Source organism: Quercus suber, unplaced genomic scaffold, assembly GCF_002906115.3.
Source record: "Quercus suber isolate HL8 unplaced genomic scaffold, Cork oak 2.0 scaffold_503, whole genome shotgun sequence".
NCBI classification, from domain to species: Eukaryota; Viridiplantae; Streptophyta; class Magnoliopsida; order Fagales; family Fagaceae; genus Quercus; species Quercus suber.
In genome coordinates, this window is record NW_027069952.1 from 223,719 (window position 1) to 251,171 (window position 27,453).

Genomic DNA, 27,453 nt, shown 5'->3' on the forward strand with positions numbered 1-27,453 from the left:
TGGCTACCACATTTCTCTTTAACTAGGGTAGTTGAATTCTAGAAAAGACTTTAGTATTTTACAGCACGACTTTGAGAGCCGTGATGTAATCAGATTACGGCACTGATTCACGTGCACGGCACAGCAAGACTTGGGAAATCGAATTCTAAGAAAGATATTACACAGCAAGACTTTAGACCTAAGAGTCATGATGTAATCAAATTAGAAAGATGATTCACGAACACTGCAAAGCTTGCTTGAGCTCTTCAACAGTTCCTTTCTGCTTTTTTATAAAATAATAATAATAATAATTTTCCTAGTTCCTCAATGTGAAGAATTCCATTCCATCTCTCACACACACAGATCTATAAAACTGAGATAAATTAAGTACTCATTTTCATGGTAATACAAAATTTAACCGGGCCTCAACACATATAGACCTTTTACACTATACATCTACACTTGGGTGCCATTGCCATAGCTTTTAAATAAATCGTCTGCAGCCTGTGGGTTGTAGTTTGTTCACCAATCCTTCACTTCATCCAGGGAAAATCAAAATGTACAAAGTTCCATCCCATGCAGACACAATTTGCTGGTAACATACCGATACACTGCCTGTTTTTCCCCTTTCTTCCTTTTTGTAAAACCCAACTTCCAAAATTCTTAAAAGAACAATTATAACTCACCAAGATATCAATGAGTCCAAATACAGCAATGCCCTTTCTTCAATGAAACATAATGTAAGACTCATGCAACCAATAACAAGACAAGAACTTATCTATCTCACCAATAGCATTGATGTGAGTGCTTGGAAATAACAAGCGCAAGAAGGGAGTTAAAGATGATGACATGAGCTTAGGTTTGATTCTCTCCGCTGCTGTCTTAATCACAAATGGAGCCGGTACTCCAAACCACTGAAGGTACCATGAAAGAAGTATTGCACTTTTCTCTCTCTCAGATTCCATGATAGGCCATTTCCCAGAGTTCAAATAATTACAAAAATCATCCTTCAATCCTGGCGAAAAATTTAGGAGCTCATCCACCCTCTTCCTAAGAGACCCTATAAATTTAGATTGAACAATGCCACCTCTAGAAGTGGTCAATCTTCCACTCAACAGAGCCTCAGTGTAGGTTAGTGCAAGCTACAAGCAAAAATGGGTAGTACAAAAATTATTCTCCCAAAATCATTGCGAATAAAACTAAACATAATAAGGACTGGGCAAACTGTGGATGGTAATTGAGGTTTTGGATCTGGTCATGACTGATTTCTAATTATTGGGTAATTGTGAGTGACTTCTGTAATAGAGGAAAGGGAGACCCTTTTTGTTGTGACTGTTAAGTTAAACAAAGCACCCACTGGGTTATGAACCCACAACCTAACCCTCCACCTTATTATTATGGGGGAGAGATGTCATGACAAAGTAATTGTGTGTGTGTGTGTGTGTGTGTGTGTGTGTGCAGATATGGTAGAGTCCAAATTGTAATCATAAACAGTATTATTATCTGTACTGATCCAAACATTTAGGTTCAATATGAATCCAAGTATTAATTGTATGTGCAAGAGTTACTTAAAAATTTACAGTTTAAAAGGATAATTAATATAAGATCTTACATATAGCAGAAGTTTTCTATATCTATTATTTTCAATTGGATTAGGATATAAATTGGGATTAATCACCTAAATGCTAAATCCGAATCCAGTCTGATTATGACCAAATCTTAAGAATTTGATTAAAATTTGAATCTTCTAAACTGGTTCCATGTGATAAATAGAATCTTAGATGATCCAATTTAGTTGGACCCTCCCAACCACTGTCCAAAATTAGTTGCACATCAACTTAAAGCAGAAATCCAGTTGTTTCAGCACATAATCAGTGGAATGATCTACAAAATCATGATTCCAGTAGAAATGACTTGGTACAATTAATAGATCAAAGAGCCAGAATTTCAGTAACTTACCTTTAGACTAGAGATAAAGATTGAGTCACTTAAAACAACAGTACCACTCATAACCTGATCAGCCATAGACGCAATTGTTGTATAAAGTGACAAATACACCTGCACAATATCAAAAAATAAAAAACTGAGAAGTTCCCACTAAATAAGAATGCAACATTGGAGCATTGAATATTTGAAGTTTATCATGAGAAGATTCCAAAAAGTAAGGAATGCAACATCAGATAAGCATTCAGTAAACTGAAGCAATCATAAAACAGCTGCAAGTGTTCCATCAGGGAAAACTTGTATAAGACATGTAAATTCACACACTTCAACACACATGATTGTATGATAACAAAAGTATTGATGCTACCATTATCAGGAAAACTAACTTAGGTTGTTCATGTTACACTGCATTAAAAAGCACAGAAAAGCCAGTCCTTGCCAAATTTATAGTTACCTGTAGAAGAGCTGGTCTGTCCTTACTCACACACTCAAATAATACTTGCAAGCAAAATTCCTGGAAATCAACATCAGATCTGCAGAGATGTTTAATGAGTAGAGCATCATAAAGAATAAAAGAATTGAATCCCCTGCTAAGGGTAACAAAAAGCAAAAGTAGCCGCATCTAAGGTAATTGATCTAACACTATTCTTATGATTCTTCATGTGTTCAATTAGGTCAGTACATACTAACGCAAGCACAACTTTTAGCAATACCTTTGGTAACAAATTGACCATATTTAAGAAAACTGAAGTGTAGTGTATCTATCAAAAAAAAAACTTAACTGTAGTGTTGCAAACATGAACCCTTTTGCACCAATCCACTCTATCATGAGCAAATATACTCCACTGAGTCCTTAGACATTGATGCTGAATTGTTCATAGTAAGTATTTATTTAGCCATCTGCCGTGCAATTGCTTTAAATTTCATGTAGGTATTTATGTACATCTGGACATGTTTCATATAACCACCAAAGGACTACAACTTACAGCAATCTCTGTTTCTTTTTATGCATTGTTGGACACCAATATCCATCTGCTTTATAGGTTTCCAGTTGAAAAACAGGCTGAATTGATTATTTTGGGGGCTTACATTTGAATCAAATAAGTTATTATCTCGAATGATCCTCTCATTCTAAGCCAATTAAAATGCAGCCCCAAATGTTTTCACTAGGAATAAACAATTACCAATAAAATGCAGTTTTAAACCACTGTATAGCATTTTTTTTTATATAAGTGATGCAATTTTATTAGACAAACGAAAAAAGAGGCAATGAGTTCATGATAATGAACACAAAAGGATCAAAAAATACAAAAGATACAAAGAAATCAAAAGGGAGGTCTTAGGGAAATTAGAAAATCAAAAGTGGAAGAACAATCAGTGAAACCCCAACCTAGACCAATCAAAGAGAGTGCAGTGAAACACAGATTTTAATTGATCCAAGGAGCTCTTAGAGTTATCGAACGAGCGGTGATTCCGTTTCTTCCAAACAATCCACATCAAGCATCCCGGAATTAAGTTCCAAGTATCCGAACCATGCTTCCCAAGACAATTTCACTAGCAAAATAATGAATTCATAACCAACTTTCGCATGACCCAATGAATCCCAAATAACTGAAGCACATCCCCTGCCCCCCCCCCCACCCCCCCCCAACAACAACACATAGGCAACAACACTGCAGAAAGAGATGATCTACTGATTCTCCCTCCCTTCAGCGCATACAGCACTGCTTTGCTAATAGCAATCCCAAATCCGATTCCAAGCTGCTGTCCACAAAAAGAACACAACCCCCCTAGGAATCTTAGGACTCCAAATACCCTTCCAAGGAAATGGGAAGCTGTTAACACCCCTAATTGCATGATAGAAAGATCGAGTATCAATTTTACTGCTTCCTTTAAGACAACGGCGCAGCTTGTCATTCCCTTCACCCGCTGGAGTCTTGAGTATAAATATAATCAAGAAAAGAGCCTGCCGCCTCTATTTCCCAATCATGAAAGGTTCAGTGAAACCTCAAATTCTAACTTCTACCCTCCCCAACCACCTAAAGGCCTAAGACGCCGGAGATAAAAGCCTCCTTATCAGCTGAGCAAGCGCAAAGATCAGGGTAAAGGAGCCTAAGAGGAGTGTCCTCTGCCCACTGATCATGCCAAAAAAGAATATGATTGCCTAAAAATTCAAAAGCTACATGAGGAGAAAAAGTATCCCAGCCATCTCGAATACTATGCCATAGATCACACCCACGACCATGAGCTCCCCTACTAACTTTAGTACTCCATCCCCCCGTCCTCCCCATATTTGGTGGCAATAACCTCTCTCCAAATCCAAAGGAGAGAGACTTCGTCACCAAACCTCCAAAGCCATTTCCCCAACAAAGCTTGATTGAAATGCACAATCCTCCCGATCCCCAGTCCACCCACCTCAATAGGTGAACAAACTTTATTCCATGCCACCAAAGGGTATTTAAACCACCCATCTAACATCCCCCACAAGAAATTTATTGGAATTCTAAACCACTGTATAGCATTAAATATTCTTTAAAATAAGGCTATGCTCAAACACAGTACCCAAACAAAATCCATTGCCTAGAAATCCATACAGCTTTATATTTATATAGTTGATCATCGCATAAGGAAAAAGGAAAATATACAAGTAACCTTAACCCTAAAAGCAGCTAAAGTATGACAGGATCACAAATTTAAAAATCAGGAACAAGAGTGAATTACACACAACACCAAAACTACATGGTTCTTAAATCTGAGAAATCAAAAGCAACAAGGCAAGTCAAGAAAAAGAATACATAGATACTTGCCTGCTATTCCAGGAAGGGTCACAGCAGAGCTGTGCAAAAGCAATTAAGCTAGGATCAGATGAGAAGGTACTGACCAACTGATCAACTGTAATGGAACCAGGTCCACTGCCACTGCTAATACTTGGATCAAATGCTGTTGAACTTGTCAAGCCAAATACCTGGATCAAAGAAAAATTGATATTGAATTAGTGATCTTAGATAAAGCAACACAGTCTCAATATATGATAAAATATTAACCTTGTGCATTGCTCGTGACAGAAGAGACTGACAGCCTACAGGATCATCAACATATGAACAAGCTCCAACCTTTCGTTTGATATACAGAACACCAGAATTGAATGGGTTATTCTTGTCCCTGAAAGTCCACCAAGGTTTATCTGTTGAAAGAATAAAATTTTAATTTTATCTCAAGCTTCTTGGATTAAAACAAAAAATGGAAGCATAATAGTGCTTTATCTGTACCTTCAGGGCAAAGATCTATTACTTGAGACCAGTACCGAGGGCCACAAACGCGTATTGTCTTCAGCTGCAAGCAATGTATCAAATAATTTATTATCCACAAACTAAATGTCTCAAGTACAATGAATCTAAGCTGAGCAGACAGATACCATCCAAATCCAAGGTCAATTAACCATGGGTAATGCAAAAAATTAGTAGACAAACACCTGCACTTGCATTAAAGTAGCAACAAGAAGTGCTTGGAAACCAGCAAGTTTATGGCTTCCAGATAAGAAGAGATTATCATATTGAAAGCTCATAATAATAGCTCTGGTAAATGTAAATATGCCTTGTGACGGAAACTGTGCTCCATACAGTGGCTCAGTCATGCAAGCCCACAGACTTGCCACATAAGATTTCAATTTTATTTTGAGAGAGAGTGCAATGGAGGAAGATGAGGAATTATGTATATCCCACGGATTTCATTATGAGGATAGGAAACTTACAACAGCACGTTCTGGCAGAAGGCAAGGGGTAACCTCACAAAAACTTGTTTCTGCATAAAGTTCAGTTTCCCTAGTTGTAACTTCAAGAGGAGCATACACTGGTAGACCAGTATCAACATCAACTGTCTGGATCCAGCGAGCCTCCGTTGCAAGGACATACAAATGCCGGAATGCCTGAAAACAAACTTCCTTCAGAAAAACAACAAACAGTGACAATTGAACACAGGAGGAAGGGGAAAAGCATGTGCCTAGCCTTCCATCATAAATAATAATTGCAAAGACTTTGGACCTCAGCGTCAGATTAATTTCAAAGAATAGCTCTTGTTCTATAATCTTAAAGGCTAGTAGTCATTTCCTTCTACAAAATCAGTAGGACATGTTTCACATGATAACTCATGATTCTTGGTCATGAGCATATTAATACAAAATGAGAGCTATTTAATGCACCATTCAAAACCAATTGAAAGTTATGCATTCCTTATTTATAACTCAATGGTTCCATGCTTAGTTATACCTGAAGGTGGCATCGATTGTCATTTGGTCCAGTAGGCAAGCGTGGATAAAGAGTGATCAGTAAAGCAGCAACAGAACTGTTGCTTGTTGAAAATGTCCGCATTCCTCCCCCAAGAAACAGGAAGCCGATTGCTAAGCTTACCTAGTATATTTAGAAGAAGAATAGCAATCAACATAGTTTTTCTTCTTCTTTTTGTTTTATTATTATTGATAAATTACACAGCCACCCAATGGGTCTTGAACCCACAGCCTCACCCTTCTCCTAGAACATATAAGGGGAGGATGTGCTAGTTAAACTAGAGCTCATTGGCGCCAATCAGCATAGTTTCTCTCTCAACTTAAACGAAAACATTTGAACTTGCTGAATGCATAATTCAATATGAAATACCAAAGTAATGTAATTAGATATATCTTTACGTCAACAACAACCCAAACATGTGTCTAATGCATACTGAAGGTTGCATATAGAAATGCTGAGCCATGCATGAGATGATAAAAGATTTGACAAGATTTTCATATTACATTAGGCTCTAAAGGTAATATTCCCTCCATCTTAAATTATAGGTCCTCTATTTCATTTTAGAATGACACAAAATATGGTCCATCTTTTAAATGTCAATGAACACACTATTAATAACCTTCCTAACTTATCATCTATTTTATTTGAAAAGTCAATTCACTAGAATAGTTATTCAAATGTAATAGTTATTCGGTTATTCAGTTGCATCTTTAGTACAAGGATAGTTATTTCTTAGGATTAACTATTCCTTAAATTGAGGAATAGCTATTCCTCTCTGATATAATAGCTATCTTTAGTGCATATAACGACTTTTTGAAATTAATATATTTCTGAAAATACAAAATTTCTATATGCATATAACAATTATAAAAATAAAAAAATCATCAAAAAATAATCTCTCTCTCTCTCTCTCTCTCTCTCTATATATATATATATATGTTGTTATACAATAGGGATGTGAAGATGTTTTCTAGGTCTTTTTTTTAATTAAAAAAATTATATCTATCTGATGTTTTTTTTTTTTTTTGATAAGTAAGAATGATTTATATATGAAAGGCTACTCTATGCATGAAGAACAAAGAGCAAACCTAGGAAATACAAGAATAGGAAAACAGAGAAAAACATAAAAGAAAAAATTATATCCTTACTATTTTCTTGTAATAGACATTTATGAGTATATGACTTTAGAGTTTGAGTTCATGAAACAAATCAAATACAAATTTTTGAACCCAAAAGGTATGCAGGTTTTTCTAAATGCTCCAGAACAACCATGAAAAGCCCATAATAAATCCATTACTGGGTTTCAGGTCTCAGAATACGATAAAAACAATGAATATGAATTATGAGCAGTTCTAGAGGCAATATGAGGTCTGATGCAATAAAATAAATAAATAAAAAACTTACTGCCATCTGAATACCATAATTGGCATGCCCATCAGCAGAATTTCTGCTGCGGAGAAATCTCAACAATCGAAAGGTTTGTAGATGTCCAGAACCAGCCATAATCTGCTCCCTCAAAACATTCATACCAGGATATAGCCACGACAATTATTTTCAGGACAGAAAAAAGCAAATAATAATAATAACAACGATGATGATGATGATGGATGGTAAAAATTTAAAACCAAACAAAGTAATCAAATTTACCACAGAGAGGGAGAGAACAATCAGGTGAAGGCATATCTCTAATGTGCCCCGATCAATGTAGTGAGACAATCCCTTTGGGAAGGTGCTTCCACTTGTCGCAGAAACAGGCTTGATCTATACACAAAATTAATATTTACTTCTAAATAGACACATAAATTTAAGCTGAAATTGAGGAGCATCATGCCTGATGTCAGACCTCATTAAGGAAGTAGACAGCATATTCATAGAGTAATTCCTGTGCATTTCCATTCTTTGTACCAGCAAACCTTAACCCTGCCCACAATTAAAGATAACAAGCATCAACTTTAACTTCTACTAATTGCTGCAATTAATAAATACACAAGTAAAGCAGCAATAAAGTGTAAAAAATTTGCCAAAGACAACAGTTAAAATAAATTAAATAATACTATCTACCAACATCATAATGATCAAACAATTTAAACCAGAAGTCAATGTGGTTAAGAAGGAATTGTTACTTAGATTGCCAAAAAATGTACCCCCCACTGTATTGTTGGTCTTCAATTCCATTTTGGGATGCCCTAAAATATTCCTTATTTGAAAAGTTAATCAACATGATTTTAACAACTTTCCAAACTTACCCTTTAATTTATTTGAAAAGTCAGTTGCCCTTTTTCATTTGCTTTATTTGAGTTTGTATTAAAGTTAGTATAGAAAACTCCTACCTTTTTATTTGAAAGCCAATGCAATGAATGAGAATCCCATAAAAAGTCAAAAGCTAAACCAGGTACCAACATGGTGATGAAAAGAGTACATTTCATGTTATAATGAAACATAACAACTTACCAAGAGAAATACATGCTCCAGCAACTATATTAACATAAGCCTGGACAAATGCTTCTGCATCCATATCATCAATATCACCGGAATCATCCCTGATGCCTTTGACACCATTTTGGATAATTTCAGGAATCTGGGACTGAATCCAATCTTTAGAAGGATGAATCCTACAACAAATAGCTAATCATCTTAGATCTGAAGAGTAACTAATAGTAACAAATTAAGTTGGAATAGTTCATAAGATCAGCACTACCTGCTCCACATTATCAAATTCCGAGCAATGACACGAAGCATTATGAAGTCAGGCCTCACATATTGCAAGACTCCAGCAACTATATTAACATAAGCCTGGACAAATGCTTCTGCATCCATATCATCAATATCACCGGAATCATCCCTGATGCCTTTGACACCATTTTGGATAATTTCAGGAATCTGGGACTGAATCCAATCTTTAGAAGGATGAATCCTACAACAAATAGCTAATCATCTTAGATCTGAAGAGTAACTAATAGTAACAAATTAAGTTGGAATAGTTCATAAGATCAGCACTACCTGCTCCACATTATCAAATTCCGAGCAATGACACGAAGCATTATGAAGTCAGGCCTCACATATTGCAAGTCAAAACGCGTATTAGGTATAGAAAGCTTTGACATAATTGCCTCTGATTCAGTCTGTTAGGAACAAGGGGCAAAGTGAGAAAATCTTGGTAATAAGGCGTTTGGTGATTGGAATGGTCAGAGACTGATGCACTTGTTAATGAGAGTTCACTCAAATCAACTCAGAAGGTCCTTTACCGGAAGTTACCTTTAAAAACATTAAAGCAAGAGCAATTGTAGCTCCTGGTGCTGTTACATCAACATTTACTGATGTTCCATCCATCATCTACAAGACAACCTCATCATAAAAGAAATGTCAACATCAGTTACTCAGGAAAAAGGAGGAAAAATCCACAATATGTTTTGGACACAAGTTTTAAATTATGGACAGTGAACAGTCGAAGCTATGTAAATCACACAACCTGAGCAGTTCCACGATTTTGTTCCTCTGCTAATAGGGTCAAGAAAAGAGATCGTTCCTGATGAAGAATAAAACCAAAAAAGAGAAAAAAAAAAATTAATAATCTAAGTTATGAGTACAATATTTCAGATACACTAAAAGCAACCAATTAAAGCTCAAGATTCAAGATTACTAATCCAGATTTCAGCCCAAAAAAGAAATAATATATTAATTCAACAGCATACATTACGAGCTTCTTTGCCACCAATATAGTGGAACAATCGATCAACCATTGAGTCTATGCAACCAAGTGTGTCTCCACCCCGACCTTCAGTTAACATAGCATGGTTAGCTAAGACCAAAATTCACAAGATTTGATTAATAGTGGTGTCTTGTTAGTTATTATTCATACCCAATGCAACAAGACCCAATGAAAATCCTGCCGAAACTGCATAACCCTCCCTTTCAAGTACGTTATCACCTCCACTTCTACGACCAATTTCACCCTGTATTTTTTCTTTATTATATTTAATTCAACAGCATACATTACGAGCTTCTTTGCCACCAATATAGTGGAACAATCGATCAACCATTGAGTCTATGCAACCAAGTGTGTCTCCACCCCGACCTTCAGTTAACATAGCATGGTTAGCTAAGACCAAAATTCACAAGATTTGATTAATAGTGGTGTCTTGTTAGTTATTATTCATACCCAATGCAACAAGACCCAATGAAAATCCTGCCGAAACTGCATAACCCTCCCTTTCAAGTACGTTATCACCTCCACTTCTACGACCAATTTCACCCTGTAAAAAAAGAAATAATATAAGGTCAACTAGAGAGCAACTGATGACAGAAAATAAATAAATCTCGAGAGGACAATTTTATAATCAATAGTCACTTGTTGCCAATGTCTACTTGGCTAGAGCATGACACAGTCATACATGTAATAGTATACAAAGGAATGATGTGTAAGCATATTTGGTATTTGATGTACTATTAACTAAATATTCAAGCCAAAAATCTTTTGAAATTATCTTGATCATACACTGTCCGTATCAATCACCATTTAAAAAAGAGGGAGGCAATCACATTGTTTGATACAAAACCTTGTGGTTTTAATCAAAAAGTCTAGGGCCACAAATTTTGCCACAACTTGCACATGTCAAATGGCGATTGGATTATTTTTTACCAAATACCAGTAGTGGTCCCATGTGTAAGTGATGCAATCCAATCACAAATTGGCAAATGTGTGAGTTGTGGCAAAGTGTGTGGTAAAGTGTGTCCCTAGAAGTTGATATACCTTACTGGACAGTTTTCAAAAAGATAAGTTTACATCCAATAAGAATAGATCATATACATGCACAAGGAGGAAGGACAAAAGGGGGACAAAAAATATCAACTTAAGATAGTCCCAGCAGAATTGAAAGAGAAAATCCAGCTTCAACCAAAGAATAGGTTCATTTACACTTCTTTAACAGATATGCATATGCATCAAATAGCGGTCATACTTATTCTCATGAAAAAAAAGAATAATTAACATGCTTTTTAACCAAATATATAGAAAAAGTTACCAACAATTATAAGATTTCTACTAACAAAGCAATGAGAGAAAATTACATACCAATAAAATCTGCATTGTTTGTGGATGTGCTGACCCTTCATAAAGAAGTCCAACTGACATTAATGCTGCTGACTGGACCATCAACAAGAAAGAGTGCATAGAAAAAAATCAACATTTGGAGAGTAACCAAATAACCCTTCAAATAAGACTGACTAAAACAAAGCATCAAGTGCATCATGTAAAACTAGATTGGAAGTTGTAGGTAAAAATATTAGCAAATGAGGAAACATATTGGACGAAGAAAGTTATAATATAGACACATCCGATTCATTCATGTGTCTGTATAGAAAGTAAGTTTTAGCATAAATGTAAATTTTGGTTTTGTTATGCTGGAAATGAACACAAATCAAAATTAGGAGAAAACAATATCTGCAAAGATAACTTATAGAAAAATTTAGTTGGTAATACAAAGACAACAGCTTATACTGCATACCTGCAGAAGGGTTGGTAACTCCAACTCCGGAAAGGAAGATGGATGACGAGAAGGTATATGAAGATAAAGAGACTGCAACAGGACGATGCAATAAGTTCAGTGCACTCTATATATATATATAATTTCAAAAGAGTATCTGCTTTTACTTTTGATATCCCCGGTTGCATTGTTCCCCTATAAGAAGCTGCCAGGCCAAGCATTATTCCTGCAGTTGTGCTCTCATGTTCCTACAAGAGGAAAGTGTTACAAAGCAAAATGAGACGCTAATTGTAGAAAGAATAGAAGAGAATATAAAAAGATGCTGATGGTAAATAAGGAGCAGAAGAAGAAAACAAAAAGGCCCAGACATCAAACACATATAAGTATATAACACAATAATAAAAAACATATGGCATGCCTTTTATGTAAACAGTACACAATTTAACAAAAATCACAAAACAACTATAGAAAAAATCCATTTATGCCAATCAAACCATTATTCCAAAGAAAAATCAGCGATCAAACATCTTTGGAGAATGTCTCTCTACAAGTAATGTCCAATCTATTGCACCATGGTGCTTGTGGGAACAACCAAGTGAAATTGAATGGAGAGTGGTACTGATAGCAATAAACTGGTAATGATGACAACATCTCTCTATGGAGTGGTAGCAATTATTTGGGGCAGGGATTAGGGAAGAACACAGTGCCAAGGTTGTTGTAACAACTTGGCTGTATTTTAAGTGCGTTTTTGTAGGTTCTTAGAAGTATAAGTGCACATGGACACCAACTCTTTGGTTTCACTTTCACAACACTGTCTTATCAAGTAGGTGTTGATATGCATTGTTGACCCAATCCCATCAACCTAAGCTTCTGGACGGTCGGTCAACCAAGAAGGTATTAGAGCCTATTTTATCTCTAGGTTTTTTAATAACTTCTTCAATTCTACATACGTAGAACCCACATGTTTAAGGTTGTGAGCAGGTCTACACAAAAAGGGGAGTGTTAACTTTTTGGGTGTCTCAACCAAGGTTAGGTTGAAATACAGGCTTCAAATATACTTGACCCAAAAAAAAAAAAAAAAAAACAACTAACTTAGATTTCATCTAGCTAGCAGCAACTGTAAATTAGCATTAAAATGGAACTTTAAATAGCTCCACTAAAATAGCGATGCAGTATATCGAATTGCACCATAGGCCACATCTGGTTAAAAGCATCAAACAGGAGTGAAAAATGGACTTTAACAACCCAAAAGATCCTTGCAGAAGCCATGCAAATATTACTGAAAAACCTCAGATTTATGGAGACCAATTTAAGCAAATATGAATTCCTTGGAACGGAACAATGTATAACATCAATATCAGCAAAATAAAATATTTCAGAATTTAACCTCTCAAAAATGATACCCAAGGAACTGAAGCCAATGATGATAAATAACAAAGATCATAGAAACTACACCTGCTGATAATACTGGTATATGTCAGTAAGATTCAAAACACGCAAATATCCATGTAATCCTAATGCAAGAAGAAGCCCAGCATGAACAGCATTTGGTTCCTCAGGTTTGTTATATATTATCCAAGTTCTTGACATTTTCCCCTGCAAATCAAAGGCATACACATTTCAAATAAAATTCATACAAGTTATAAGATAATACATGTAACATAAGAAAACCAAGTTGAGTGGGGAGCCAAAATGAACAGAAACATAAACTTGCTTTCAGCCTTTCACTGTACTTAAAATAGACTGCACTAGAATATTTCAAAAACTCAATGTGCCACAGAAAAAAAATCTATTATACTATTTTGCAAGGTAAGGATGAAACAACCAACTACAACAACATCCTCCACAAAATAACAAACAAATATCACCCGCATAAATTAACGTATCATAAGAATCCATGCACTATATGATGTTAACAGATAAAAATAAACCTGAAGGGGGGCCAGCCTTAGTCCAGCAGCAACAGCATTGTGAAACTCAGGCCAAGATTTAATTTCTTGAATATTTCGTAAGTTCGGGTCTAGATTAACCTATCAAGCAACCAAAAAAAAAAAAAAAAAGGTAAGAGCTTTTGAAGGTAAATGCTTTTGAAAATGATGATAAAGGATAAATATGGGAAAAAAATTTATATGTCAAAACAGCAAAACAACACACTAACATGCCAACAAACACTTTCCAGAGTCAGTTCATGATAATAGATGTAGTAAAAAATCAGTCAACGCAACAAAGAATTCTAAAGAACATGGCACATCAGATAACCATGCATGGACAGACAAGAGAACAACACCAGTTTATTAATAGCAGAACATAATATGAACATACAGTTGCATTTTGTTGGGCAGGCAACCGACCTGCTAAAACAAGCTTCGGAACTGTAAAGGCCTACAAAACATTGAAAGACAACCTATCAGGAAATGAAAGAGTATTGACAAGAAACACATTTTACAAAAGAGCTTTCCCATTAAGGTGTGAGAGAGAGATTTGCTAATAAGGGAGTACCTCTGTTAACAGAGTATATATGGTTGCAAGAGTAAATGCCCCCCGACCAAAAGGAAGAGCAGTGGTCCTCTGAGCAAGGTTCCATAGCTGAGCCTATAAAAACAAAAGGAGGCAATGTGCATTGAGAACTATTATGTCCATTAAGCAGGAGAAACAAGAAGGGAATCAATACATCAATCACAAAATACAGAAAAACAGCAGAATTATTGTCCAGTCCATTAAGCTGCTACATAAGTCATGTATGTCCACAATGAAGAACATTCAATTATTATAATGTAAAATGTCTGCTCTTCTTAAATGTTATACAACATTCTGGGAGGGTTTCCCAATTCAATTAGCTCCAATCTGCAATTAGTTTTGGTTTTGATTCCATTCAAGACCAAATATTTTTTAAACATGGAACACAATACCAAAGAGAATTTTTTCTGTGGGCCTCTTGTTATTACAAGTTAGTACAAACACTGTAACTTCATTAATGAAACTATATAGCATTGTCTTGCTTTCAAGAATTAGCCCGTGCTGGAATTGTAATCAGGAGGAAGCATAATAGTTCTAGAGTCTAGGGCCCTGTCTCACATTCTCAAGTCACAAACTTTACCAATTCAGTTAGCAGTTTCTTATTGGGAAAAACTTTGTGATCACTACTGCAACATTACATATTGTATTATCCCGATTTTCTAAAGACTTACCTATTGTGTAGAATATCAACTGTGGACATGTATACATTGAGTTGTCAACTGTTCCATAAATAAGTTCATGAAGCTCTCATAATTTTTGAGAATTACAAAACTGATCAATAACAAAATAGTTATGATTCCCATGATTGATTATCATAAGTCTGAGATTCCAAGTAAAGCAAACATTGAATGTTCTGTTACCCACATCAAGATAATACTTAAGTAGGTATGACACATGCAGAGTACTAAAAGCACCAACCATTTTTTTTTTTTTTTACTTAAACTGTTAAAAATTGCATTAATTAAGCATTTATTCTAACTACTGAGTTGCCCAGGGCAAGGAATTTTGATATGGTGTGTCATTAAGTATAAGTGATGCCTAGACGGATTTGTCATAGCATCACCTTTTTTACAGCATACATGTCAAGAACCTTCATATTGGGTTGTAAAAGGCTCGTATTCATTAAAAAGTACAAGATCATTTTGTGTTCTATAATTCTTCATCGTCACAGTATCAGACACTTGAATTCAAGAACCAGATGCGATTATGTTAACCAATGCTGAAGCCTGAAGTAAACTAAGCAATAAGAAATTTTATATTGGTGCCTGGGTAACAAACACAAAAAGGATATTTTTTCCATTTTTCCCCCCTAAAGATAACAGAGTCCTTGAACCATATCAGGATGTGGCAAATTCCTATCATTGTACTTATTCTTCTTCGCTGAAGATCATGCAATTTCAACCAAGAATTCAATTTACTATGGTGGGAGAGAGAGCTATGATATATCATTGAGAAGAATGAATAACTTGTTAAAGCATACCTGTTGGAGGTCCTGATCAGAGGCACTAGGGTTAACAGCTGTTTGAATTGCCACAGGTCTTGTAGAGCACAAAAGGCGTCGAACCTAGTGAAAATATAGTAGCTATCAAACACAAAGAATACAATTGAGCTTAAAATTTAACAGCCATCACCACAAAAGGTACAATTTAAGGAAACACAATTTGAAAAAGATACTGTCAAACAATAATGGAACTGAAAATAAAATAATAACGAGGTGAGATGTTGATTAACAATCATCACCTAAAGGGAATCACAATAAGTGTAAGAAAAATTAAATAAGATCCTGGAGTTTGAGGGACAATAGAACAGGCTTAATAACACATACAAACAGCCCAAGGAGTCACGGGCCTAATAACATAAACAGAGCTTTACTCTCACCATATATGGTAAAATTAAAATAAAACAAGTCTATTTAGAAAAGGTAAAATCAAGGGCCCAATAACCACAATCTATTTCATTTGACCCCTACCCATCACAATTCACAAGCTTGTGGACCAATATACATGAAGAAGGTGACTGAATCTAGGAACAAGAATATGGATTATTTTTTGCATTGTTGGGAACGCATGGTTACAACACCTTGACAATGTTAAACCACAAGTAAAACTAGATTACACAGCACAAATCTGAGTGTAAGAGTGCCAAAGAGTCAAGTAGGTGGAGTAAAGGACTACTGCATGTCTTATCAAGAGTGTCATTAGGAAAGTGATCCATTTGCACCATTTTAGTTTTAGTCTGCTCACTAACTCTATTTTTTAATATAGGTACCTGAGGCATTAATTGGATCCATTTGAATATATCAGTTCAAAGTAAAGGCCCTAGACTGACCTCATTCAATCGCAGATCACGACCATATCTCAACTGTGTGCTAGAGTTGAAGATATGCTCCATACCATCTGTCATAGACCCATCAACAGAATCGGTATCTTCAAATTTGGTACTTTCCAACCCAATTGTATCAGAAACTGCAGAAGGAATTGTAACTGGATGCAAATGTAGCATGTAAGGTGTAGACATAGAGATCAAATTCACATTGGTTTGCGTCTCAAGTTCCCTTGATTTGCATGAGCATGCCAAGCAAGACAAAGCCAAATCTTCTCGACCAAGAAGAACATATGCAGCTGCAGGCCAGTCAGAGGGAGGAGATTCCCGACACTTATCCAATGCCTAATTTGTGCAGAAACAAACAAATATTGCTTAATGTGAGGAAATAGATGACGGCTAAACCGTAAAAACCCATCAGAAAGGTCAACAAAACTACTTTAAAGGTGCAGCAATATAAACTGCATATTTCCAGAGAAAAGAATATGACAGCAACATCATCGGATATGTTTTTCCAACACATTGTTGATAGTGGGATAGAATAGGCAATTATCAACAACTCAAGATCAGCATCACATCTGGCTGAGTTCAGCATCACATCTGGCAGTATGCTGTCATAATCATAAAAATAAACCTATGGGCACCTTCAACTTTATAATACCAATCACCTTCATGCTACTGTTTCAGTTTTTTTAGATAATTCGCACCCGAAGTTCATATATATTTGACACACTATTGTTACACAACTTACATGTCGCAGAGGAAGAGATACACCAGATGGCAGTGAGTCTAGCTGTTGCAGTCCAAAATTTTCCCCAACCATTGCCAAAACTGTGAGTTCCTCATGTGTGCAATGCGATCCCATGGCAATGTTACAGTAAACACCAGTTGAAAGCTTTTTCCCAATCCGTTTAGCACCAGATAATAAGCTATAAAAGGAAACTATCTTCCGGGCCCAACTTACAACAGGACTCCCATCTTTACAAATTAAATATGGTAGATCATCAATATTAGCAACACTACTTCCATGTTGCAAACAGTTTTCAAGCCATCGGAATAAACTGGGAGGAATTTTCCGAGAGCAGGAAGTCATGTCCATCCCAAATTTCTTAGAAAGACTAGGAAAATCACGAACATAATGATCTAAATAGTTTTCCTCACCCAGGAAATTGGCAATATTACACAATAGAACCGCCAGAAGCTCCAAGTCCCTATAACCAACAACTAAGTATTAAATTGCATTATTTAAATACAAAATCAAAAAAACTCAAAAAAGAATGTATCACAAATCATTGTTGCAATCCAATGAAGACAAAAAATCATATGTAGTACAGCTCAACCCAATTACATAGACCAGGCAGTAAAACTGCAATGATTAATAATAGAAGTACAAAGGAGTCACTTCAGCCAATGCAATCCACCAGTAAATTTTTCAGCAGAAAGTAAAGCAAGCACTTATGTGAATCCCTTATCATTTTATTTAATCTTGATTAGGCCTGTAAATTAAACAAAGAACCATTCAATTTCAAACATTATAGGTGCAGACTGTATATGCTTTCAATTATCATGCAACTTAGTTCAATGGTTATTGCAAGTCATTCAGCTTGCCAGAAGTATATAACTTAGGTCCATTCCAAATCCTAATGATAAGAACCAACATGAATCTACACAAGAAACAAAGACTACCTTTTGCGAAGAATATCCAGTTTTAGACTCTCATAAACTGCATGCAGAGAATCCAAACACTCCATCAATACTTCAGAGTAAAATGATTTTTGCAAACTTTGTGTAGCATCCGAATGTGACCTAGGTAAAAATCCCAGCACATCAAGTGACATCTCACAAGAAGTTCCAGTAATCAAGTTAAGTTCATAGTTCTTGTGAAATTTGCTGCTGGTAAGAAACTCCCAAGATGACTGTGGCACCGAATTTACAGAATCTTGAGTGCCAACAGAGCTTTTACACATTTGAGTAATAATAGTACAGAATGAGTCCCATTCTAAATTAACACTAGAATCAGCATTTGATAAATAGGCAGAGTCACCATCTTTCCAAAGAAGACCCAGAAAATGACCGTAGAAACTGGAACTGAGCCCTTCAGCCATTGCTGTGATGCAGTCATCTGCCAACAAAGATGACGGGCTTCTTCGAAATACACATCGAAACATCTGGAAAACAGAATCAAAATAGAAAGAGAAAAATGTCAAGGCCATGGCAAGGACTATCAAAGGAAGTCACTTAAATGCATTGAAACATCCATGGTTGAATAACATGTGTGCAATGCGATCCCATGGCAATGTTACAGTAAACACCAGTTGAAAGCTTTTTCCCAATCCGTTTAGCACCAGATAATAAGCTATAAAAGGAAACTATCTTCCGGGCCCAACTTACAACAGGACTCCCATCTTTACAAATTAAATATGGTAGATCATCAATATTAGCAACACTACTTCCATGTTGCAAACAGTTTTCAAGCCATCGGAATAAACTGGGAGGAATTTTCCGAGAGCAGGAAGTCATGTCCATCCCAAATTTCTTAGAAAGACTAGGAAAATCACGAACATAATGATCTAAATAGCTTTCCTCACCCAGGAAATTGGCAATATTACACAATAGAACCGCCAGAAGCTCCAAGTCCCTATAACCAACAACTAAGTATTAAATTGCATTATTCAAATACAAAATCAAAAAAACTCAAAAAAGAATGTATCACAAATCATTGTTGCAATCCAATGAAGACAAAAAATCATATGTAGTACAGCTCAACCCAATTACATAGACCAGGCAGTAAAACTGCAATGATTAATAATAGAAGTAAAAAGGAGTCACTTCAGCCAATGCAATCCACCAGTAAATTTTTCAGCAGAAAGTAAAGCAAGCACTTATGTGAATCCCTTATCATTTTATTTAATCTTGATTAGGCCTGTAAATTAAACAAAGAACCATTCAATTTCAAACATTATAGGTGCAGACTGTATATGCTTTCAATTATCATGCAACTTAGTTCAATGGTTATTGCAAGTCATTCAGCTTGCCAGAAGTATATAACTTAGGTCCATTCCAAATCCTAATGATAAGAACCAACATGAATCTACACAAGAAACAAAGACTACCTTTTGCGAAGAATATCCAGTTTTAGACTCTCATAAACTGCATGCAGAGAATCCAAACACTCCATCAATACTTCAGAGTAAAATGATTTTTGCAAACTTTGTGTAGCATCCGAATGTGACCTAGGTAAAAATCCCAGCACATCAAGGGACATCTCACAAGAAGTTCCAGTAATCAAGTTAAGTTCGTAGTTCTTGTGAAATTTGCTGCTAGTAAGAAACTCCCAAGATGACTGTGGCACCGAATTTACAGAATCTTGAGTGCCAACAGAGCTTTTACACATTTGAGTAAGAATAGTACAGAATGAGTCCCATTCTAAATTAACACTAGAATCAGCATTTGATAAATAGGCAGAGTCACCATCTTTCCAAAGAAGACCCAGAAAATGACCGTAGAAACTGGAACTGAGCCCTTCAGCCATTGCTGTGATGCAGTCATCTGCCAACAAAGATGACGGGCTTCTTCGAAATACACATCGAAACATCTGGAAAACAGAATCAAAATAGAAAGAGAAAAATGTCAAGGCCATGGCAAGGACTATCAAAGGAAGTCACTTAAATGCATTGAAACATCCATGGTTGAATAAAAGTACAAGAACAAACTCAGGTAATTTGTTTATCAAGAAAAGGCAGAGTAATATACAAAATGACAGTGCGATATGTGTGTGTGTGTGTGTGTACATGTATTATTTATATATACGTATAAAGGGAAATGCAATGATAGTCTGGTAAACAAGCATACCTGCCCATTATTTACTATTACATTGATACGTCCCTCAACAGCATCAGCCAATCCGATAATCTTTAAGTCATGGGACACAGATGATGTGTCCGGAAAATCCAAATTAAGCGAAGCTTGATTTTTACTCAAACATGAAGGTAACATATACCTACACAGGCATTGCTTTCCTGACTGCAATTGAAACATATATATCAATTATACACATCACAAAGTCATACTGAGAAAAAGACAAATAAAAAATTAAGCAAGGAACCCTTTCTGTCTCATAAAAAAATTCTTGCATAATAAAATTATAAAAGATGTTCTACAGAATAGGCCTTCAATTTTTGTGAACAATAATCTCTTTTCTTTATGGTTGGACAAAACATAAGACAAACTGCATATGGCAAACCAAATCAACTCAAAAAAAAGCTAACGCCGATCACTTGGGATTGGCCATGTGAATCCCATTTCAGCTACAAGTTCTTATCTAGGACATCCAATTGCATTCATGCATATGCATTACAAATCTAGAAAAGTCAAGGGAAGCAAGTAGTCAAACTTCCTACTGCAGGTCAGACCTCATTGAGTGCAACTATGATATCAAAACAATTACTGTTTAAGACAGAAACAATTCCAGTAAAGTAAATTAGAATACCATCAGTCTGAAAGGCAAACTGACTTTGCAAACAGTCAAATAGCACCATGTACCAGTAGAAGAACTGAGCTTATACTTGACACTCAGCATGTGTAAGCAGATGTAAGAACAATATTAGTACTGAGAGACAAACTTACTCTAAAAATGACATAATCAGCTCCTGTCAAAGACATGGTATTCTCAGTAATGATAGCGAAAAAGATAGCATGCAAAATGCACAAATAGAAAATCAATTAGACAGAAAAAAGGTTAACAGAATCAATGTAAGCCATGTTATCATCATATGCATATAGCTTACATAAAGAAGAAGGGCATTGTCTGGATTCAAGACAAAGATGTCTGCATACGGTAGCTGTCCCACTTTAACCCTGGAAAAAGAGGAGGGAGGGGGGGGAGATTTTCCCTAAGATTATAAAACAATTGGTCAAGATGAAAACCAAAAAGAGAGAGAAATGCAACTCTACCTAGGGCGCGTGACAATCACAGGTTCAGCTGCAACCGCAGGTATGCTCCAGCTCATGTCAGGTTTTATATCAAAGAGAATCTCATTATTAATTTCAACACTCTGTAGCCGTACAGACAACAACTTCTTTTGCTCTTGGTGAAGAAAACAAATTACAGGAGCTGCGTCATTATCAGTTGCCAGAAAAACCTGGAAAACATTACAGAACAGTAAAAATCAAAAGAAAAGGAAGAACAATTTATAAATATGAAAATATTAGCATCAATTGCTCAAAGGAAAGGCAGCATATCAAGATGAATTAAATACAGATCACAAGCAACCAAACAACAACAACAACAACCAAGCCTTAGTCCCAAAATTTTGAGGTCAACTATGAACCCTCAACAAACCAATAAGAATTGACCAAATGTATTCTTTTTCACCATAACACAAAAACATGTTGCCAAATCATACAACTAAGGGGCCCTTTTTAGAGGTTGGGATTAGTTTGTGCAATATGTAAAATTTTCAAGGGGGGCTGGTACTCTAATCTATTTATGGAACAATTGGTGGCATGGGGACTCTTGTTTAAATGATGTATTTCTGGAAGAGCGTTGATTCTTACACACCGGTGAGTGCAGAGTGTGTGAGCCATGTCAATTGAAATCATGTTTTCAAAACACAATTTCAAAATTATAACTGAAATCGTGTTTTCCAAGACTATGCGTACAGCTGTGTGCAACAAACATTAACGTTTCCGGAACTAAATTGAATTGCAGTTGATAAAAATGCATCAATTGCATTCTCTTTGAATGAAAAACACAGTTGGAATACTAAATTCAACCAGTATCCCTTTTTTCTATTGCTGCATTTACACATGCACCAAGTGGGTATCGAAAAGTAGATAATCTTGGGAATCATAAATTAATACTCATTGATTGGTGTTGTAAGTTCAAGAGTAGTGAGAAATCAATTGATCAGCTTTACTTCATTGTATGGTACCACTGGATATTTGGTGATTTGTCTTTACTTTATTTGGAGTTGCCTAAGTAATGCCAAAGACAATGTCTCAGCCGCTAAGCTGTTGGAAAGGGAGATTTCATCATCATTGAAGTTCTAAGCTTGGAATGTGGCACCCCTATGTTTTGTGGACAATTTGGGGTGACATAAAAGTCAAAACTTTTGATGGTGTTGAAAATACAATCCTCATCGGCAAGCAAAGAATGCCAAGATTTTTGTATGATCAGATTACTGTTTTAGATATTCCTTCTTGTACTTTCTTAGAATTCCCAAGCATCTTATATTTGACACTGTAAGCTTCATGTAAACTTCATCTGCATTTGCCTTCTTTAATAAGATAATTTACCATCTATCAAAACAGGAGTGTTCCCAACCCCTGATGAGCAACGAATCATGAAAGAAATTAAAATTGAAGAAAGGAAGAGAAAAACAACAAATAAAGCAACAGATTGGCAAGGGCAATTATGATCTTAGGACACAGGAAAACATCAAAACAATAGTAAAAAGATGTTTGAGGTGAGGTACTGCCACAAAAATCTGCAAATTTTGTAATTGTTATTGAAACAGCATGCACCAAAAATGTCAAGAGCCTATCAGCTAAGTTGATCCAAATCGATGGAAATCTTTAAAAATTTCTTCAAATTTGAAATCCACTTTGCGTACTACTCTTACCATAAATCGTGTAAATTAATGTTACAATGAAATGAAAGCCATAATGAATATCAAAAAGGTCAAGATACTAGTGGCAGTGGCTCTATTCTTAACTCTATTTAAGAAGAAGCTAAGCACCAAACCCATGTCAGCAACGACACTTATGTTGATCTAATCCAACAGACCCAAACAGTCATTGCCTCATTGGACCTTGAACCATTTGGAAGCAAGTTTCATGTTTGGCCTCTAATCCACTGCAAGGTCAAAGATGCCAATTCAGCTTCTCCCTTTTAGTATTTAGTGCAATCGCTTAATGAGAAAAATTCTCTTTAAGCCTTCATCCAGTTTTACACTGCTCTATAGGTATATAATTAACTTAGAAAACAAGATGAAGCTAAACAATAATTAAATATAAATAAGAGATTGCCTGATAAAATATTCATTCAAAAGACACAAAGATCAGTAAGTACATTGACACCTTACTAGCAGCTGTCTGGGCACCCTTCCCCTGCCATATTCTACGGAAAGAGAATTGTTTTGGTAATACACCAGCAGGAACTACATCAGCTGAACTACTATTTGCCAATTCAAGGTTCGAATTAACTGCTTCTGCAACCCAGACCGAGTGTTGCATCTTTCCTGCATAAACATGACTATATCAGAAATGATGCATGTGGGACGCCATGAAAAGTTTTTCTTTGTACAAAGGGAGTTCCCAATTTAAAATTTGACTACAAGAGAGGCATAAGAAACCTTTGTTGTATGATGCCATAAGAGGAATCTGATCACTAGTCCATATTGTTCTTTCATCAAATTCCTTCATTATGTTCAACTTTCCTCTCTCTTCAATAAAAGTCAACTGACATTTTCAATAACAAAATTTATTAATCAATAAGAAACATAGAACTGGAAAAGCCAAGTGTACATTAGCAAAAACAAGGGACCATGGGCACAAGTTATGAACATGGGACTTAGCACATAATATATATATATATATGACTTATCAAAGCGAATATCTGAGTAACAAGAGTAAAACAGAAATCGCATACCTGTGGTTCCTCCAGTGGATCTTTCAAAATTAGATGTGAAGATATTGAACCAGTGTCTCCCTTACAATTATAATCAGATCCACTCAGAAAATTGAGATTAGGTTGTGGGCTATGACTGGTCTCTCTCCGACGACGGTGTACATCATGTACACCTAATAAAGGACTTGGACATGAAAAAGGAATATGTGTTGGTGAATGCACTTCAGCTGCCTGCTGAAGTAATAAACCAAATGGAAGAGGCCATATCGATGCAATGGTACGAGGAAGCATAATAGATACTACCTCACCTATCCAACAAAAAAAGAACTCAGTTTCAACATACTATGAAATGAATAAGGTGCTTACTAATATTATTAACAATTATTCTTATTATTAAATACCAAAAAAAAAAAAAGGCTTTAAATAATCACGCATTATGATTTACAAATAAAACAAATCAGTAACATTCCCCATTGTTGTGGCAAATTGTTAGTATGATAGAATGATCCTGGCAAGGAGTTCAGAACTTTCACATACTGACTCTAGTCCTGATACATCATCAAGAAAAAGAATGAACTGCGACCCACCATGTGATGGGTTTTAACTAAAGCACCAACCAGCCAGTCATGAGCCTGATTAAATAAATTTCACAAATCCAGTCTAATTTATTCTTCTCAAAAATCATCATTCATCATTTCAAATTCTGATTTGAATTTCAAAGAGCAACAAATAGTGGATTTTTTTAGCACACTGGGACAATTAAACAGGATTCATGAAATAGTCCATCCATGCATCTCTATTTTTTTCTTGCCTATCTGGTAGAACATCACTGAGTTCCTATCTTCTTGTTGATGCTGAAGTGGCAAGAGTGCTAGTAATTTTTCTTTTTCTTTTTCTTTTTAAGAAAGAGTGCTAGTAATATTTATAAGAAACTTTGTAATTCTTTTAGGCTACAGAGAGCTGCTCATTGTGACCTGGTCATGACCTTTTTCATTAATAAATTATTTTACTTATCAAAAAAATATATTTATAAGAAAGTTTTTTCTTTTTACTGCAGAAGAGCAATGTCCTGAGAATATTATCAAGTAATTGAATTACCACTGAACAGTTCCTGCCTGCTCACCTGATGTGTTGTAGATTGTTAAAGACTCAATTTGTAAGACACAGAGAAGAGCTTCAGCCATATTACCCAGACGACACCAGCACACCTACAATTTTGATGAAATTATAGCCAAGACTAAAAATCAGTGAAGTGAATCAAAATTAAACGAATACCATGCTATCTAAAAGATAAACAAAATGACAGATATAACAAAGTATGTCTAGTTTTTATCCAGTACTAAGAAGAAGCTCTAATGAACAAATAGGCAAAAGAACTATAGCATTACTGCTTTAACGACGTAAAAGGCAAATATAAAAATCATAGGATAAAAAACAAAAATAAATGCCTGAATATATTAGCTCTAATGGCATCTGCCTCAAAACAACTCAAGCAATTTATTTACGGCAAAGGATTTCCATTCATTTTCTTATAATATAACATTTAGCATCCACGTGGAGACATGCTAGCAATCATATTTAAGCCACTAGGGGAATATTGAATGCCACTAGCCAATCTATGAGAATGTACATATTATTTTATGCCCTGTACCGAATTTTTGAAGCAGTGTTTTCCATTTATGGAGTAGAGAAGCAAAGTAATATAAAGAAAGCAAAGCATAAAATGAATTCGAAAAGGGAAGGCAGGTCTAAATAGCCTGCACTATGACATATACCTCAATTCTGGACAGATAGATGAAAGATCAAATCAAAATAGATACTAACGAAAAAACAAACAAACAAATTGACTCAGGTTTACAATGTGCATGAAGAAATGTGCCCAAAAAAAATATAATTCTATAAGCAACCATAAGAAAACCCATGTTGAAATAACAGCAACAAAATATCTCTGCAGAGTCTAAAGAAAAACGATGCACATGGCATCTACTCCAAGGCATCTAACTTAGCTTAATACTATGGTTTACAAGAAAACGAAGTAAAGAATATCATTTTAGAGAAGGACTTGCCACAAAACTTTACCATTACGACAAAAGATATATACTCGTGTGTATACATGTGGGAAAAACTTATGCACAATCCGTTAGATGCAATACATAATGTTCCCCGATTAAGTACGAACACATGGTTGCATTAACTAATGAATCACAAACAGCGTTATCTATTCCTAAGACAATTATATTCAATGCAGCAATGACTGTACCTAAATTTTTCCCTGTATTATATATATATATATATATATATCATGGATCTATATACTGTGCACCGTAGAAAATAAGTACCTTGATAATTGGGGAGGGTAAGGTGAATCTCTTAAATACTCTTGAACCTATTGTCCATATTATCCTGTTACAAAAAAAGTGGAACACATTACAATTCAATCGTTAAGATAAAATACCACATCCAAAACTTAATTCTAAAAATAATAATAATAAAAATCAAATAAGCAAGTTGTTAAGTTGTTAAGTTGTTCGTGGCACAATGTGATTATTACAAATTAACTAAAGCTAGTAATCAATTTGAAAAAATATTTGGTTACCGAGAAAATGCAAAGACAAAATTCAAATTTCTGAGTAATGTTTTAAACTCAAAACCCTAGAAATCATTATCTAAACTTCGTTTTCTCAGTGAAACTACACAGAATTTACCGGCTTCCTCTGATGAAAAGCTCGTGATCGCTCCGATCGCTAAACGCGGAGCCCGAAGCGTGTTGTTCGCCGGATTCGTCTCTTTCCCGAGCGACTTCGGGGTCGAAGAGAAAGTAATCGTACTTGTCGGTGACATTATCGGCGGGCTTTCCGTCCAGGGCTTCGGCGATCAAGCCGAAGGGCTTGAACTCGCCGAGCACTGTGAGGCGGCGAACCCCGACGGACATTGTGGGAGCTAGAAAGAGTGAGTGAGAGAAATGGAGCAAAGTGGAGTGGAAGTTTGTGTGAGAGTGAGGACAGTTTTCTCCCGCTCTTTTTTTTTTTTTTTTCTTTTTTTTTTTTTCTTTTTTCTTTTTTGTGTTTGTGGAATTAGCCGGGTAGAGGGTTTGGGATAATGGGTTTAAAGTTTTTAACTATTAAACCCTAAAGTTGTGCACCATTTGGCTGCATGCATTCGTTAATAAATGTTGTAAAACCTACGAAAAGCTATTTTTATTTTTCCAACTCTATAGCCAAGATACAAGGTCATCGCATATCTTTGATACGATAGTCACTCATAAATATAAGTGTTTATGAGATATGAAGGATAA

General features: G+C 35.6%; 1 protein-coding gene across 1 annotated transcript; it reads right to left on the bottom strand.

Moving 5' to 3' along the window:
- Positions 1-236: 236 nt before the first annotated feature.
- Positions 237-27,221, bottom strand: LOC112015540 (anaphase-promoting complex subunit 1). The gene is made up of 37 exons (XM_065763360.1): positions 26,864-27,221; positions 26,498-26,561; positions 25,282-25,366; positions 24,180-24,466; positions 23,884-23,989; positions 23,609-23,769; positions 21,482-21,669; positions 21,316-21,385; positions 20,381-20,551; positions 19,642-20,123; positions 17,280-17,739; positions 16,535-16,873; positions 15,687-15,770; positions 14,189-14,281; positions 14,012-14,071; positions 13,621-13,719; positions 13,145-13,285; positions 11,857-11,937; positions 11,711-11,782; positions 11,278-11,349; positions 10,366-10,459; positions 10,208-10,281; positions 9,676-9,732; positions 9,462-9,539; positions 9,207-9,328; positions 8,658-8,818; positions 8,050-8,126; positions 7,854-7,967; positions 7,611-7,712; positions 6,189-6,329; positions 5,675-5,848; positions 5,193-5,256; positions 4,968-5,107; positions 4,731-4,888; positions 2,378-2,456; positions 1,939-2,037; positions 237-1,121 (listed from the first exon to the last, which is right to left on the bottom strand). The coding sequence occupies exons 1-37, from the start codon at positions 27,088-27,090 to the stop codon at positions 705-707; spliced, it is 5,493 nt and encodes a 1,830-aa protein (XP_065619432.1). The 5' UTR covers positions 27,091-27,221; the 3' UTR covers positions 237-704.
- Between the last annotated feature and the right edge of the window lie 232 nt (positions 27,222-27,453).

Coding starts and splice junctions, on each gene's coding strand:
- LOC112015540 (XM_065763360.1), bottom strand. CDS start 27,090: ATGTCCGTCGGGGTTCGCCGCCTCACAGTGCTCGGCGAGTTCAAGCCC. Junction 21,670..23,608: donor CCCAGACAGCTGCTAGTAAG/GTGTCAATGTAC, acceptor AATGTTTTCCAG/GTTTTTCTGGCAACTGATAA. Junction 11,783..11,856: donor TGCAACCGGGGATATCAAAA/GTAAAAGCAGAT, acceptor GTCCTGTTGCAG/TCTCTTTATCTTCATATACC.